Genomic DNA, 18,330 nt, shown 5'->3' with positions numbered 1-18,330 from the left:
AGTGGGCGGAAAAGGTAAAACGGGTGAAAGGGGTAAAAGGTGTGGAAGGGTAAAAGGGCAGCCGCTCTGAACAGGCCGAGTTGTCTGCAACTGAAATATCCGGCGAACAATGCAAAAAATTAACAAAAAAAAAATTAACACAAAAAATAGCAGCGGACTTGGAAAGGTGAAAAATAAGAATAAAATGCGAAAATGCTGGGCGACAAGAACAACAAGCATACAACAACGACATCAACGGTGGAAATCTTCTGCTCTGCGGCAGTGGAAAACTTTTGAATAATTTATCTTGCGTTGAAAGGACGTTTTCATTAAAATTCGCCAACGTATTTAAAGTGCGCGATAACTCCCAGAGTGGCGATTATTCAAGTGAGTTCATTTGCCTGCTAGGAATGCTAGATGCGAAGTTAACTCCCCGTCGAGTAGAACACAAACATATATATATAATATATATATATATAGAGTCGGTTCTGGAAAATGTGTTTCACTGGCAACCAAACTCACTTGTAGGGAAATGGGTAACGAGCCGCACTTTCAACATTATTTTCGCCACCCGACACGTGTTACTTGGTAATTGTTTTATTTAAAACGAGATAATATATCAACAATAACATTTTGCGAAATGTGAGAATTTCTCTTTAGGATAACAATACCCCTTTGTGATGGTAAAGTTGCTGAAAATTATAAAATAACATTCTAATGATTTTTATGATTATAACTCTATATTTTTGTACGTGTATCCTAAATTCTACAAAAAAAAATAAAAAAGAGAAAAGGTCGCGTTGCCAAACTGCAAAGGGCGAGCAAATGAAAAGCGTGGTTTATATTGCAAAATTGCTTTACATTTCAATTTAATTAACATTTGTTTTGTATGGTTCAAGCATATTTTTTACCCCATGTTGAAAATATGAGTTTTTAATTGGGCTACACCGTGTTATTTTAATGCGCTTTTCCTGTTCGGCCATTTTTTTGGATAAATACTGTCGGCAGTTTGGTTTTTTGTATTTTCCATTACAATGAAACCCAAAACATCGCAAATGTAATCAAAATTGTACTTTGTGTATTTCATACTTAAAGAAACTTTAATTCAACATTATATTTCATTACCACTTAGTTATTGTTATTGTGAAAATTAGCCTGCTAAAGCAAGTCGAGCTTTTTGCAGACAATTTCAATGCACAGATTTAGCTCTTTTGTATCTGGCAAATTTGTCAAAATTGAGGAAAAATAAACAATATTGCTGTCAGAAACAAAATTATTTGAAACGGCAGCTTACGGCAGGCAACACAAAGGAAAACTTTTATTTCGGTGACGGGATTTTCCAAACTATAAACTTTAATAATGGAAATATCGCAATCATGCCTTTGTGTTTTCTTCACCTTGTAGGTTTGTTTTTTTTTTTTGAAATTATTTAAGCCCGTTTGGTTAATAAATAGCTAGCGCTCTCTTGTTGCACTTTGTTTTTACGGAGACTTTTTGTGTTAACTGAAAAATGGCGCTTTCGCTGCTGAGCTGCATATCGCGCGTAGATATCGCAGCACATTCACATGTGCTGTGCTTATTCGGGAAAAGTGGGTGGCGATGGGCGCATTAACGTTCGCTACAAACTGCACTGGGACTGGCAATTTTCTTGCGGGTACCCCACCCTGCCATTTGCATTTTATTCCGCTCCTGGGCAGCGTCGTTTCATCGCGAAATTTCCGCACAAGTGTTGGCAATATAAAAATAGCGACAAAATATAAAAGTAATTTATGTTCGCCTTTTTCCATATCATTTCTATATGCATGAGTTCGGGGCACTCACTTCAGCTGGGTAGTTTATGAAAATGCATGGTACACCAACCAGCCAACCAACCAGCCTCTTTGTGATATATGAAATATGCATGTTGATGCGCTCGTTTGTATGCGCCAAACTGCATTTAATTCATTAAAATAAATATTTTGCAGTGTTGGATAACGGTGTCTGAGTTATGCCAACGATGATAAAGCACTCTGTGGATATATCCTGCTTGAGAGTTAAGCGCAAATACTTGCCTATAAAACCAATTAGCTTGCAGTGTGAGGCAAATTTTAAGTGAATTTGGTTAATAATGCTGAAACGCCAGGTGCTTTGTCCATAATTGATGACAAGCTTTGGTCATCGCTTTCAATATGATTAACCAATTGCCGCGCTGAAATTTACATGAAGCGAAACCGAAATCAAATATGTTTAGTCCGAAATCACATTTCATTATAGTGCGGCGATAGCATAATAATGTGGTCAGCCGCAAATAGCAGCCATTACCCGAGTCACCCAGCCACCCAGCCACCCACCTGTATAGCTAACCATCTCGTTTTTGTTGCTGTCAAAGCGCATTCCAAAATGCTCATGAATATATCAGCACGGGCATTTGCCAGATTCATTTGACAGGATGTGACAGGTGGATCTTTGTTAGTACCATACACCCCCAAATCAAATATAAATGCATATATGTATGTACCATAAACCTGAGCATGAATTTGCGTAATCGATTTCTAGTTTTTCATGGCTAAAAGCAAACTATATAGTCAGTATCAAACAGATGCTTTTATTTAATGTTTTTATGTTTAAAGTATCTAAAAACTTTTTATTTTTAGCCAGGCTAACTAACTTTTTCACCCAAAAGATGAGTTTCATTGTCAGCGTAGCAAAAATAATTAGGATGTCCCTTTTGGCTTTGCTCAAATATTTCCGTGCCAAATTGTCAACCAAAATGATACACAATTTGTGCTATCAAATGGCCGAGTGGCATATTTTTTTATTGTTCATCAAGTATGCAGAAAAGAAGAGAGAGAGAGAGAAAGAGGGACAATAATGGGCCAAGGGAATGGGAATGGAGAAGCAATTTAGAAAGTTAACAAATAAAATTATGCAAACGTCAACGAGAAAAAATTCAAATAAAAAAAAAAAAGACAGGGCACAAACAAATTTGCACGACAAGCTAAGGGAAAATAAAATCTGACTTCGTAATATGCCAAAACTGTGTTCATAGTGTAAAAATGTCTATTTACATAGTCATGCATCATGGCAGAGAGAGAGGGCGATATGGGGCGAGAAAGAGAGCCACACATGGGGCAGGTAAGCGAAGGCAAGAGACAGGTACAAATGGTTGGTAAGGAACTACAACAGCAACAACAACGAAAAATTAAAATATCTATATGGAAAAGTTCATAAATTTTCAAACACCACGCAAGCTGGGAAACCCAGAAAACGGGAGATAGAGTAAGAGAAAGAGACAGAGCGGAAAGGGTGAAAGAGAGGCAGCACACAGGGGGACACAGATTGCGGCAAACTATTTGCAGCGCAGCAAAAGTGAAATGCAAATAAATCCCCAAATGCCAGCACAGCCCAGTCGCAAGTACATGCAACACTAAACAACAGGCACGTTCGTCTTTAGCACCGCTCCAAAGTCTCTTTTTTTTTGCTCGATTTTCCACCCATTTTCCCGCCTCGTTTGCCGGCTGAGAGATGGCCAAAAAACTACTCGCACACATATGTATGCAAAATATGCCCACCTACACGGAAAAAACCAAAAAAAATATAAAAAAAAGTAGAAAATAACAGACAGGCAGAAATAAAAAGAAAAAAACTGCGAAAAATATCTGGACACATTTTTGCCGCAAAACTCGCTTACAAATCGCTGGGCAGCAGAGTGCGTGACTTTTGCAAGTAAACACACTCCCATCTCCAGATTAATACGATTTTAATGCAGCCCACTTCTGGCGTTCCGCTGGGGAGTGAACTAGATTTAGCACCCGCAAAGTGTATTAAATTTAAATTTGCAGCCATTAAGGGCAGCATTCGGTTTGCCCCATTAAAGTTTAGAAATGCTATCGCATAACTTTAATTAAAAACTAAATATGAAATGTATAAATGTATTTCGCATGGAGTTGTATTCTGTAAGCTAGCAACAAACCAACCATCAAATTGCTTCGATCCAGACTGACCTAATTTCAATGATGGCCATCCCTGCCAGTTTCCCCGGGAGATTCGCCAGGATCAAAGGTTCCGCCTCGGCTGTGGGTCTCTGTTTGTGAGTATTCCCCAGCTGGAAATCATTGACAATTCGCTCCCCAAAAGCCCCGAGGAAGTGTGGCAAAGGGCACTAAAAATGAAAATGAAAATAAAAATAAAAAGGGAGCCCATAAATGGCAGAGCTAAAGTGAAACACTTCGGGAACGTAGGAGGAGGAGGGGGTGGGCTTGTGGCACACGTGGAAGCATTTTGTCGGACCGGAAGTCGCATAATTCCAAAGCGGAAACAACTAATTTGATTGTATTTAGCACCAGTCGTGGAACCGGACGTAAGTCGGGGATAAATTGCGGGGGCTGAGGGAAGGCGGCTTAATGAGCAACTTTTAGTTGCAATTAGCCAGCAGAGGAGCACAGAGGCAGAGAAGCAGCTGGAGTAGAAACATCGAGTCGAGTTGAGGCCCAAACCACAGAGCCGGCTACTCGGCTACCCGGCTACTGCGGTTTTACACATTTCACTTTCGTTGCTCGCCAAAATGTGCTAACTTTTTAATGCCCTCAACTGTTGTCCAAAGCACTCCAAATATATATACATACTACCTATATATTTATAGATATACTATATAATAGCTGTGCAAACTCTGCTGATATCAAAATGAACGACTCGGGCCATAATGCTAGGCAGGTCAGTGGCTGACAGCTGCGAAACTATTCCAAAATCGACGGCCCTTTGACTCTTGGCAGGTAAAATGCTGCGCTTGATTAAAAACTTTCCAAAAAAAACAGGACAGCGCATTGCTAGCATTACGTTAACTAGTTTTAAACTTTGGCATCGCGTTAAAGTTGCGCTAACTCTCGGAATTAATCAGAATGAATGCAATTTGAAAACAGGCGGAGCATAGTAAGGATTTTTGAAATTTGCAATTGTCTTCAACGTAATCGATGTGATATTCAAAAAGGGAATTTATCACAGCCAACTAGACGATGTATCATGGATGCATGAAAAGCTGCACGCTGCGCAGTTGAGGGAAAGTTTGCAACTCAATTTGTTGGACATTCCGCAGAACATATCCAACATATCCATAGTTAATGATCCTCCGGTGGGGCGCAGTTAATATCGCAAACAACGGGAAAAATGGGGGAAAACTTTTGCGGATGGAACCGACTGGTGGAAAATGGTGGAAATGATAAGGCGGCGGTAGTGGTGGCTGTGGGGCAGCTTTTCCAGCAAACCTTTTCGACAAGCGTCGCAGTCATAACTTTTACTGCGCTACTTGTTGTTGCTGTTATAATTGCTCATTACGCTGCCATGTGCCACGCCCACGGCCACGCCCACGCCTAAAAGCGCAACCGCTTCCCTTTCTCGGCATTTTGCAGCTTTACAGCTCGCCACAATGAAACTTTTTAGTTGATTTTATTATTTTTTCCCCACTTTCCCTTCCATTCATTTTACTTTTTTTTTGGTTCGGTTGTGTTGCGTTGTGTTTGTTTGATGCCTTCCAATGGCAGATTTCCGGAAAACGGAAAACGGAAACTTTTCTCTAGGCCTAAATTAAATCGGTATAAGCATGGTCAAACAGCGAAGACCCTTAGGTGGTTCAAACATATTTCACTGGACTTTATTCCTGATGGGTTGGCCAGCAACCAGCAAACCAGCAACCAGAAGCGCTGAGCTTGAGCTAATTAAAATCATTTCATAAATTTGCCATTTCTTCGGGTGCACAACAAACAAAAACCGGAAAATTCCCAGAAAGTGACATTGAAAGTGAAATTAGTAGACTAGAAATGGCCCCACATTTAGGCGTTTTACGGCACTGCACGAAAAATGATGCAACAATATGATGCTTGTATAAGGTAATAAATTATGAAATAATTAAATGGCGCACTTGATGTTTGCATCTCATTCCACTGACCAACACTGGTATTTCATCTATCAAATATTTTCACCCATCTCAGGGCTAGCAGTGCGGACGGTTTGCTTAGGTGTTGATGGGAATGTGTATGGGTGACTGGGCGATAGGGTGTGGTTTTTAGGTGGATGGATGGGTGGATGGGTGGGTGGGTCAAAGAACCGGATGGGCTGTGAAAGCCTGCGGCTGGGACGCGACACGTGCAACGGGCGCGTCAAATAGGAATTCATTAACAAAACGTTACACAAAATTTTAATTAAATATTAAAACATAAAAGTTTGTCGAGCAATATTTTCGGTGCGTTGGCGACAGAATTTCGGCCATGCCCTGGGCCACTTGGGCCACTTGAGCACTTGAGTTTGAGCAGCCGAAAAATGGCCGAGGAAAGCACACAGTTTTGGGCGGCGGCGGCATGACAGCGGGCTTTTGTTGTTTTCGCTGCCTTTGGTAATAGAAAATTAAGTTCTATTTATGTGCAAAAGTTCCTCATTAAAATCGAGCAGGCAAACTTTGATTAAACTTGCCTGCCGCCTTTTATTTCCTTCGCATTTTTTCCTTTTTTTTCGTTGCTCTACAAACGTGTGTATACAATTTTCCCTGGGGCAACAGTTTGTTTTTATGCGACAAAACTTGTCGATAATTTAATTAGTAGAATTTCCTAGCCGGACACACAATGGCTGAACAATAAATGCCAATGCCAGAGTGGCGCATTGGCGAATACAGCAGACAGCAAATTGCCCATAAGGCTTGAAAGCGGCCTGAGGGGCGGTGTTTGGTGGGCGTAAGTAGATGGGCGTGGCACAACACTCGGCTACTCCACAGAAATGCTGTTCGGTTTTGCTTGCGGGCATTTAATGTATCTTTAATTTCCCCTGTGGTTCGTGTCGTACACAATCAGAGAAATATGCATACACACACACGTGCACACGGCCATGTGTGGCGCACATGAGTGTGTGCTCGTGTATGTGTGCATTTCCGTTTCCGCTGAATAGTCGTGGTTCCGGTTATTCGGGGGGATTTTCCGCAGCCCCTTTTTTTCTTGGCAAGCCGTATTTTACGAATGTTTATGCCAGCACAATGACAGCTAATTCGAAAAGGTTACGCAGTGATATGAAGTAAGTAAGCGGTTTAATAAAGAAATTTGTACGTTTCCCACGTCTGTCATTCCCAACAAACTAGATATTGAAGTGAACTTCTCAGCTTGTAAGGACATTTGGTCCTTGGAATAAGTTGGCATTGAGCATGAGCCCAATGAAAGCCCCAGACAATAATAACGACTTGTAGTTAATGCCGCCAAGCCAAGAAGTCCGGGGATTTCCCAAGCCCAAAAAAAAGGCAGAGAGACCACAGAGAGATTGAGATAATACAACCCTTTTTAATTCGAGTTTAAGGCTTTTGGGCCAGGCTAATGACGCCTTTGGGGAAATTCACCATCGCTGGTCGATGGTCGATGCTGCAAGGTTATGGGCCAAAAAGAAAAACACACTCGACCAGTGCTTCCAATTAACTGTGAGCACAAGACCACTCCTTCATTATACCGAGCTGCCATTTGGGGCCATCACAGAAATCAATGCGACATCCAGAGAACTCACGAGTGCCTCAAACGGTTGCCTTTTTTGGGCCCAAAATGTATTACGCATGCAATGTTTGGCGTCTTTATGTTACGCTGCAAAAAAAAAGAATTAAAATGGATATTTTTTTTGTTTTTTTATAAATATATTAAGGAACAGGTTTTTTTTGCAGTGCCCTGCTCTGATTATGAGGCCTGACTTTGATTTGATTGAGCGCAAAATGTACCATTCCTCAGTCTGTCCAAACATTCAGCTGCAACATCGAGGTTGTTCCGGTTTCGAAGTGGTTTTCCAGCCGCCGAAAGGGGGTTTTCCGATAGATGGAGGGGGGTCTTTGCCAGAGGTGGAGAGTGGGGGGGGGGGGGGGGGCTTGGACAGTCCGTAATACCCTGACTAGGCGTGTTCACATGCCACGCCCATTTGACGCACACGGCAAGTGCAACAAGCTGGCAAACAGGACAGCGCCCAAAACTAAGTCAGTTGGAAAGCTCCATTGCACTGTTTTGCTGATGGCACCCAAAATACCCACTATTACTAGTAATAATGAATGTAATGACTGAATGAATGACTGTCGAAGTGTGAAATGCAGCATACCCGGAACGACGGCCAAATGCCAGGGTATGCCCAGTCCAATCGCACGGCCACGCCTGGACCCAAACTGGGGCACATCAATGGGGATTTATAAAAAATGCAAATTCATTAGAACAGCCGACGACCAGGACGAGTTGGCCGACTGAGTGCTGAGATCTCGAAAGCTCGAAAGCCGTTGGATTGGGTTCAGTTGGGGGCCAGCTACACTACTAATTCCACTGGCTTGACACCGGCAAACGAGTGGATGCCACAGAAATGGGGCTAGGCAGCCTCCGTGCCTCGGAGTCTCTGAACCTCAGCACCTCAGCAGCTGAGAATCTCTGAACCTTAGACACCGAGGCGTCGTGTCAGCGCCGGGTGAAAGTGCAGCGTCAGGGGCTTCCGCCCCCTTTCCGCCATCTAACACTTTTGCCCACTTTCTCGCCGGCGGCGGTGGCAGTGGCAGCATTTGGAAATTAAAAAGAACACCAACGGACCAGAAGAAGTCGAAGGAAATGTGCAACCCTAGGTTGCACATATTGACGAAGCAGATGGGATGGCAAATATGCCGCACATGGGGATGCGTGGCATAGATAGGGTCTTTAAATCTTTAAAAAATTCAAAAAAGTCTAAATGCCAAATGCCGAATGGAATGTTCAAAAGTGTGCAATAATTATACTTTAAGTGCGAAAATCCGATGTAATCATAAGAAACAAACTAGTACCCTTTGCATTGCGTACTGTTTAAGATTTCTTGATAAAAATTTAATGAGTTTGAACAGCACATTTGTAGTGCTTCAGCTAACAGAGACCAAATGGCAGCTTCAGTCTATCGTTTTGCGATTTTTGCAACCTCATTTCTGTGGCGTGTTTGCTGCTTTGTTGCTTTTCCCTGCTGGCTGCACACACCGCACAAGTCCTGATGTCCTGAAGTCCTTCGTGACTTTCTTACCTGTGCGGTTTCCAAAGCACATAAATCTCAACTATGGCTGTCGTGTTTGAAGCGTCTTTTCAAGAAATGGGATTGCAAATGAAATTCAAATTCGCTGCATACTTTGCGGCGCTTTTTAAACTCTAGATAAACGCCCGAAAGAAAAACGAAAAGAAAAAAGGGATTTGTGGGCGCTGTGAGGAGGCGTGCCAGACCACTAATAGCAGCGTCTTGATGCCACCGCAAAGCATGCTTTTCGGTTTAATGAAGCAGCCGAAGCAGCCGCAGATTCAGCAGCAGATTCTCCGAAAACTTGTGAAAACTCTTTCGCGGCAGTCATAAGTTCAATCAACATCAAATTTAATTAAAACGCTAAAAGCATCCGCCCACGCCCTCTAATGCAAAGTGAGAAAAAAGTAGTAGCCAGCCAAGGCAAAAGCACAAAGAATGCGTGCACTGTAAGAAAAACAGTTGCACACTCAAAACATTAATTCCTAAAAAAGCAGCTAACAATTACTTTAGAAAGTTCAAGCACAGAACGTGTTTAAACGAAATATGCCATTGAAAATAGTTTAAATAAAGGTGCGAGTATTTCGCCGAGTGTACTGGCAATGGCCAGGGGGTCGAAATAGAGAGAGAGAGAGAGAGAGAGAGCGAAAGAGCGAGCATTAAAACGGAAATAATTGTGGTCTGGCCGGAGACCGTCGGACCGGATATGGCCAAATCCAAGGGGGCGTGGCAGTGGGTAGGTGAGCTGCTGCAGGGGCAGCGACATTTGCAACACTTTTGGTTTGTAATTAAGTAGCCAAATGGCAGACAGACAGCCGGCGGGGAGAGGGGCTGAAACTTTAGAGACTGGTCGACCGAAAGAGGATGTTAGCCATCCGCAGCTAATCATAGTTACACAAATGCTTATGGCGGAATTAACTTGGCCGCCAGCGATGGGCAGCCATTGAAATCGATGGTAAGAGCCAAAGAGATTGCAGAAATTGCAGATTGAACACAACGCCTTAAGTGGGCAGGAGGGGGAATTTTTAAACGTATATACCATACATATAATGAACAATTAAAACTTACTAAGTAAAAGATAAGCCAGCAGTTAATAGTTGAGAGAAACATAACTGGAAATATTAGCAGCGAAAAGCAAGCTAGAAAGGCTTTAAAACAATGTTTACTGCCGTGCGCCACAAAGGAATTGAAAAATTTAAAACAAAGTGCTCGACAATTTGATTAAGTTTAAATTAAAACAACTAGACAGCCAGACGAAACGAATGGCTAATACGGCAAGGAAAACTTTTGCAGACTTAAAAGCCCTCGAAGGTTAATTCGCAACTTGTGTTGCCAAAAAAAAGAGCGAAAAAAATGTGAAAAAATGTAGAAAACTAAAACAGAGGCCCAAATACAATTATAAACACATTTGTCTAACCATTTTTGCACTTTTATTCCTTCATTTTTTGCTGGCCCCTTTGGCAACTTTAGTGGCATGCTCACTTTCAATTTGGCCTTCGTGTGAGTGCATGCAACACACGTGTGTGTTGTTGTTCTGTTGTTGCAACAATGGAAGAGGAGCCGAGGGAGAGGGAGGTGCAGAGAGTGGGACAGAAACACAGGCTCAGCGCAAATTGTGTAGAAGAAATAAAAGAAAAGTGGGAAATTCAGACAGACTCTGTTAGTGGCAAACTTTTGCTGCTTTGCAACACTTGAGCACCGGCACTCGGCGAAAGAGACGGCTATAGGGCGCTAGAAAAAGAGAGAGAGAGAGAGAGAGAGAGAGAGAGAGAGAGAGCTAAACGGGGTTAGAGTGACAGGGCTCATCCACCCACACATGCGAGTGCGAAACTAATTTAAAAAGTAATTTTTACTTCCGGCATTTACACAGCTGCACTAAGGTAACTAAGGTACAAAAAAAATGATGATAGAATCCTTACAATGTGCATCGTAAAACTCATTTTTGGCTTAGATATTTCACAAAATGAACAACAGATTTGCACCAACTTTAGCAATAAATATTTAACAGAACAGATTTTACTTAAATAGTAGCTGTCTGCACAAAGATCAATTGACAATCATATGGCGAATATAAAACATTTAACTAAGTTGCACCATTTTTGGTAGAAAATATTTTGCTAAATTGTACCTTTGGTTGCGACTGTGCAACTGCAACAATTGGAGTTCGAATTATTTCGAATGCCACTTTCAAATGCCACTTAAACAGACTTCCTCGTTTTGCAGCCAAAAATAAACACAGTGGTCTCCCGGTTTACTTTATCAACAAAGCCAAATCAGAGTAAATAATAATAAACTAGCCCCATGGCAACTCTTCACCCCCTCACCACCCCTCCGCTAAATCTTCACCCCTTTGGCCCTCTGGCAACCGCAACACCGACAGCTGCAACAACATTACGTGCAACAACAATTGCTTATTTAGTGCTGGCAATCTGTGTTCGATGTGTTTCGATTGTTGTGGCCAAGGGCCGCAGGTGAAAAGTGGGCGGAAATGATGGTGGAAATGGTAGTGGAAAAGGGAGTGGAAAAGGGGATGGAAAATGGGACTCAGTAGCGGAAACTTCAGGCTCAATGGTCTTTTTTGCCAAAGCAATTAATTTACTAAAACTATGTGCGATTTGCACGTAAACCAATTTAAAATCAAAGTCCAAGTAAAAGCCAAATGCCAAATACCAAATGCCGAATGCCAATGATGAATGGAGTGTGCGGCGGTTATGCCTGTATGACACTCAACGAAAAAGTCCACTTCGTAGTGGAATGTGAGTGCGCAAAAGTCATTAAATAAATAGCCAATATAATTTCGGTCAGCACGTACAACTTGAACACATAGTTTTATAAATAATAAATATTTGAGTGTTTTTTTGTTTGTGAAATGTGTGCAGAAACACTCAAAAGTAAACACCATAAATCCAGTGAGAGGGCAATATACATCATAAATAACAATAAGAGACATCAAGATTTGTCATAATACCGAGGGTAAGCAATGATTCAACCGATAAACACCGATACTCCACTCCGTTCATGGCTAATACCAGATCTAATGCCAAGGCAAACGAAATGCGAAATGGCCAAAATATATGTATATATATAGAGCACATAAGGGCGACAATGTGGCCATAAAAGCTAAAGCAAATGCGCAAGCGAAAGACAAGGGCAAACACTCATTTCATAAGCCCGGCATCTTAATCTCGAGGTATAAACTCGTTGACACCCCTTGTCGGACCCCTCTCCCCCCGCGGAGGAAGGAAAATGCCTTGCCCTCCACGGGAAAAGTGCTATCCGCTTTTCCGCCCACGGTCGTGTGTGCCATGTTTGAAATTAATTTTACTCGCACAAAAATTCTCGCGCGCATACAATTTCATTAAGCAAATATTTTTGTGTCGCCCGCCGGCGTTACCTCTGCAGCCACGCCCCCTTTACCAGTCCACGCCACGCCCACCCCCACACACACACAGCCCTAAAAACTGAAGACGCCGCAACAAAAGCAAATCAGAAGGCGTTACAAAGGCCACAGAAGGATGTGTTGCACGTGGTGCGTTGGGGAATGTTGTGCGTGGCACTTGTTTACTTATTACAATGCCTAAGTAAATGACATGGAAATGTGGAATTCTAAAGGAAAATACTTCACTTAAGATAAAAAAATAAAAACAAAAAGAATTTGAGAGTAAGCTGCCCAGTAAACTTGAAAATGAACCAATAAGTTATTGAGCCCAAGAAAGTCGCAAATCAATTAAATGTTTGTTCAAGTTAAGTACAAAGAATTCACATAATTATGTGATCCTTTTTTGCCCATTTTGAGTGAACCAAGTAGAGATTTATCTTCAATTTTTTGCCAGCACGTTATCTTTATTTTTTTGGTGAGTTAACGACGCGCAGCCTTTATGCGATTTTAATGCCGCGAGCAACTGAATCCTTGCGCTCATAAAACGCGGCATATAACAAATGATAGTCGCGGCCACGCCCCCTGCTGCTGCTACTGCCTCAAAAAAAAACAAAAAAAGGAAGAGAAAATGAGAAGACAGCACAATTAATGCATTAAAATAAGGACGAGGATGTTGAGGCAGAAGGAAGTAGCGAAACATTTGCAGGGCCAATAAAAATGGCATTTAATGACGCCTGCAAATTTTCGAGCCTCAAATAATCAGCATAAAAATGAGCAAAAGTGCTGAATATAAAATTAATTGAAATATCTCGGCGGCGAAAAGAGACAGCGACCGAGATAAAGGAGCATTAAATATATAAAAACAGTGCCGAAGTCAAATGCCAGGGATTTTCCAGCGCCAATTGACATGCGAATTTTGATTGCCACTGCGAATTAAATGCGAAATGCTACCAACCAATAATGAGCCAACAAAAAATATATAGCGTAAATGCAGCTTAAAGCAATAAGAGGGGAATTTCCTTATAGTCTAAAGACACTCATAATTGAAATCGAATTTAAAAATCGAATCGCATGCTTTGAAGCGTTCGCAAAAAATATACCCCAAATTAACTTCAAGTTCAGGCAACAAAGCGTTGAATTCTGTAGTCCGAGGAGGAAAAGCACTCAGGACGACAAACCAATTAAGGCGAAGGACACAAACGAAGAAGAACTGGTGGGGTGATGAAGTAGGCAAAGAGAAATGCCACTGGGCAGTGGGCAGTGGGCAGTGGGCAGAGTGGAATGACGACTGAGCGAATCAGTTTGCCCATTCGGACCATCATGTTGCCCTGGCCCAGCTTATTGGCTCAGTTGGAGCAGTTGGAACGGGCACGACGACGGTATTTCCCCAGATCCTCGAGATCCCCGAGATTCCCCTAGCTCCTTACACACTCACCCCACTCACCATCCCCCACTTTCCACTCCCTGCTTTTCACTGCCACTGTCCATTCCTCCATCCACCCATCCATCCATCTCAATTTACTGCGTGAGACTTTTGTCAACGCACGGCGAGAAAATGAATGCCAGCAATTGCAGGGCCCAAACGGCTAAAAGAATGACAGCGGAAAATGGGAAAAACTGGAGCAGGGGGCACTGCGGGCATTAGGCGGGCAGCAGTGGCAGCCATCAAATTTGCATCACAACAATTCAGATACACAGATACACTGCATTATCCGGCCAATCAGCTAGCCAAAGTTTCAGTGTATAGCCATTTAAGCCACTTACCTTTTGTACGGATAAGTTTACTGATGTCTATATAAACTCATTAACAGAAGACCATATAACCATGTAACCATATGCCGCACTTAATTGCTTTAAGAACGAACGTATACTTGATATTAATACGTATACTTGATATAAATACGTATACTTGATATTATTACGTATACGCAGTGTTGCATTCTTATTCGGTGCAAAGAGGTAGAGGCGCATGCAAACGGAACACGGCGCAAAAAAGTGTTGCCCGAAAAGGCAATTTATACGGGTCTCTGACGCTTTCTCCCGCTTTCTCTCGCCTCCATTGCCGCTTTCCCTTGTTTGATAGCTGCGGCCACAGTGTTGCACTTGTGTGCGTGCGCGTGTGTGTGTGTGTGTGTGCGTGTGTGTGTGTGTGTGTGGGCAAACATAAACAACAGTTACGCTCGAACAACGGGCAAAGTTGCATTTCCGCTGTAACCGTTTTCCGCACAGGAAATGCGTTCGACGCGTGTTTGAAATATTGGGTCCGAAAGTCGCAGCCCTGTATTTTCCGCCGCCGGCATTTCTCCTGCGTTCTTCCACATCGCCACCCGAAACCACCCCGTGCCACCCCATTTTTGCGGTCAACTTGCCAGTGGGCAGTGATTTTGCTGCCGGTCCTTCGCAACCAGTTTTCATCTCATTTGAGCGAGCATTTAATGTTCAGCGTGTTCGTCGGCTGGCAAACTGGAAAACTGGCAAACTGGCAAACTGCGCCCGGAAATGAGTCTTAATCCCCACGATTTTCCACCCAAAAACCATCTACGATCGCGAAAATTTCGCCGCGGAGTGGGTCTGGCTGGATTTTCCACAAAACGAGATTGCTGCTGCATCGCAAATCATGTGTAATGGCATTAAAGTCGCAAACAAATGTTCGCCCACTGTTTGCAACAGATTAAAATCGAAGAAAAAACAATACTGCAAAAATAATGGACATTAAGTAGTTGACTTTAAATTCGATAATTACCTTCGGACTTGTGCATTTCTGATTGCCGTTCTATTTCTCATGGCACCCAATATATATGTGTATTAAATGATTTTCCTTCTCTTGACCATTTTGCACTCGTTTCAAGTATTCCCCATCGAATCGCCTTGATTGCCACAGAACTTTCGCATTTTTCGCATATGTATACTCGTGTGTGTTTCTATTCTCACCTTGGCCACTTGTGACTTTGATTTCAGCTTTTTTTGTTGCCCATGCTGAAGTTTGCCCCTTGGCCGAGATTCTCAACTGCCCAAAGTGAAGGTGTCCGAGTGGGGCCACGCCCCTGCCACGCCCACCGCCAACGCCACCGCCTCCATTCCCGCCTGCATACGAAATGCGCAACACATTGGCTGCACTTGAGCCGAACTGAATTCCCAGCGTTGCTTCTTGCTGTTTTTCCACCTTTTGTTTCCCAGCCGCTTGTCTTAGCCACTTGACGGCCTTTTGACCGCCTTCCCTTCGCATGGCAAGCAGTGAGGGAAAGCTGGGCTGTGGAAAAGCGTGCTTGTCGTGCTGCACAGAAACACAGAAAACAACTCAAGGGCCAAGTCAAATATGCTGTCCTTGTGTTGGACGCGTCCTTAATTGCCGCACCTTCGTTTGCCACTCGCCTTCTGGCGATTTGTTGCGCATATCCTTCAAATGCTGCATGGTTGTTTTTAAGGTGCCAAATGCAAAAGCAATGCTGAAAAAATTAATTTAAATCGGACACTTCAGTTCGTCAACTATTTTTTTGATAAGGCTAATGATGAACTTCAGTCCTACAACCTAATAGTTGGTTGGAATTGGCGCTTCGAAGTAAAACCTATCAATCAAAGCGAACTTCAATCGACGCTGGTGGAGTTGATGATTGGGGCCTAAGCCGCTTAGGCTTTGCCCATGGAAACACCCACTGAACCACCCACTGAACCACCCACTGAACCACCCACTGAACTACCCACCAAGTGAACCACCCACTCGTCCGCAGTGCAGACACGTAAAGCAACGCCCTGCCAACCGTCAGTTTTTGGGCATTTTGGCAAAAGCGATTAGTTTCGAGTAATTGCAACTTAATGAAAAGCATTCAATTGTGCAAATTAATGGGAATGTCTTCAGCATACTGAATTCCAGACATACACACTCGCAGATGTGTGTTTTAGTGCCTGTTAATTAATGCTTTGATGAACCGCACTCAACAGACTCAACTGACTCAACATCCACCTGCAAAAGGCCCAAACTCCCCGGCTATTCCCCCCAATATACAAAAGCGATTTTCATCTGCGGCACTTGCGAATTTTGGCCGGAATTGTAAGCGATTGCCTTGGCCATCGAGGCGGAATACCAAATCGGTTTATCGTATCTATTTGCCTATTTTGGCAGAAAATTATGTCAAGCAATTCGAAATGCTGAGCTAAATGGCTTACGCTTTAGCCTGTCTCTGTCTGTGTGTGTGTGTGTGTGTGTGTGTGTGTGTGTGTGTGTGTGTGTGTGTTGCTCTAAACAAAAATTGTATCAAGCCAATTGGATGTCAAACGGCTTGTTTAATGCTGTTTATTTAAAATCACAAATGGGAATGCAACATAATTATTTATTACATTTTCAACTGAACGTGAACTAACCCACGTTAAACGCCCTTAAAAGCTGTCCCTGTCTTAGAAACTTTTAAGCTACAAAGTCAATCCATTATGCCACCCATTAAGTATGACTTGTCCTTCTTCAATCTGCAGCTTCATTGATTGATTGATTGATTGATTGATTGATCGGCGAGGCAAGGACCGGGCACAAAAAAGGCAACCAAATGCAAGATGAACCCGGATCAACCGATGTCAATGCAAAACGGGGCGCCGCCTCCGCCCCCCTCGCAGCTGACCGCCCACACAATCGCCGCGTCCGCCGTCACCGCTGCCCCGCCCACCGGCTCCATGTCCGCCCCCACCGCGCTGCACTACGGCAGCGGAATGGGTGGCATTCCCACGCCCACTTCGTCCGCCGGCGGCACGGCCGGCAACTATGTGTCCATCGGCATCCTGCCCAGCATGTCGCCCGCCCAGCTGCCCCCGCTCCTCCTGCCCGCTCCGCCCCCAGCGACGACGACCTTCAAGACCACGCCCCTGCTGCCCATGCCCACGCTCGAGGACATTGAGGTGGCCAGCCAGACGGGCGGCCAGAGCGGTCAAGTGAGTAGTCTATAGTCCATTCCAGCATATATAATATATAGCATTCATATAAAAGTAGTACAGTAGACGCATTGAATTTGTGTTTGATAAAAGATAACTCTGCATAAGTACTTACTTTTAACTTGCAACACCTTTGTGCTCTGTGCAGGTGGTCGTGTCCTTGCCCCAAACTTCGATGGCGCCGCAGGGCATTTTGAAGTACCCCACGGCGGGCTATGTGAGCGACTTGATGGCACCGCCGCCCAGCCTGCCGCTCTCCATGTCGCTGCCCCATCCGCCGCCGCCGCTGCCGTTGCCGCTGCCGCTGCCATTGCCGCTGCCCTCCATTGCCGGCAGCAGCGCCGGCAGCAACAACAGCAACAACAGCAACATCAGCAGCAGCAACATGAGCAGCAACAGCAACTGCGGCACGCTGAAAAGCAATGCGAAACTGTTGCCGCTCCAACTGATGGCCACGCCCCCCAGCCGCAAGGAGCCGCTCACAGCCGCCCATCCGCAGGCGGCATCGATTCAGGCCCAGGCGCAGGTGCAGCACCAGCTGCAGCAGCAACACCAGCAGCAGCAGCAGCAACAACAGCAACAACAACAGCAGCAGCAGCAACAGCAACGGCAGCGCAAGCGGCAGGGATGGTGCTCCTGTTTCAGTTCGAGCGCAGGGGGTGGTGCCGCTGGTGTTGTGGGTGGTGGTGGCGGTGGTGGTGGAGGGGAGAGCGGAAAGACGCCACCCGGATACGGCAGCAAGGAGAAGGAGAAGAAGAAGAGCCGCAAGGCCACCTCGCAAACGGTGTGGTCCGCCCTGCTGACAAACCTGGGCATCTGCATGCTGCTGCTGGCCTACACACTGCTGGGTAAGCAAATGCCAATCCGAGTTGGCCTAATTAATTCAATAAATTAGCCAGCGGATTTCACTCACACAGTTGTCAGCAACGGCAAATTAATTTCATTTAATTTCATTTAATTAATTGGCAATCGGGCAGAGAGTCGGGCTTGCATTTCAACAACTAGAAATAGATAGCACATAAAATCATGTTCAAGATGCAGCGAATGAAGCGCAGCTT

The 18,330-nt window shown here is 44.0% G+C and overlaps 1 protein-coding gene across 1 annotated transcript in view; it reads left to right on the top strand.

Moving 5' to 3' along the window:
- The window catches only part of LOC120455378, a 65,601-nt gene that overhangs the window by 37,468 nt on the left and 9,803 nt on the right, over nt 1-18,330 (top strand). Inside the window, exons 3-4 of the mRNA XM_039641504.1 lie at nt 16,823-17,272; nt 17,421-18,120. Coding sequence (XP_039497438.1) covers nt 16,901-17,272; nt 17,421-18,120 — 1,072 coding nt within the window. The 5' untranslated portion in view covers nt 16,823-16,900. The remainder of the gene's footprint in view (nt 1-16,822; nt 17,273-17,420; nt 18,121-18,330) is intronic.

The sequence above is a fragment of the Drosophila santomea genome, chromosome X (assembly GCF_016746245.2).
Source record: "Drosophila santomea strain STO CAGO 1482 chromosome X, Prin_Dsan_1.1, whole genome shotgun sequence".
Classification (NCBI taxonomy): Eukaryota; Metazoa; Arthropoda; class Insecta; order Diptera; family Drosophilidae; genus Drosophila; species Drosophila santomea.
The sequence above is the reverse complement of the archived record's forward strand: the minus strand, read 5'-3'. Positions and strand labels throughout refer to the sequence as shown.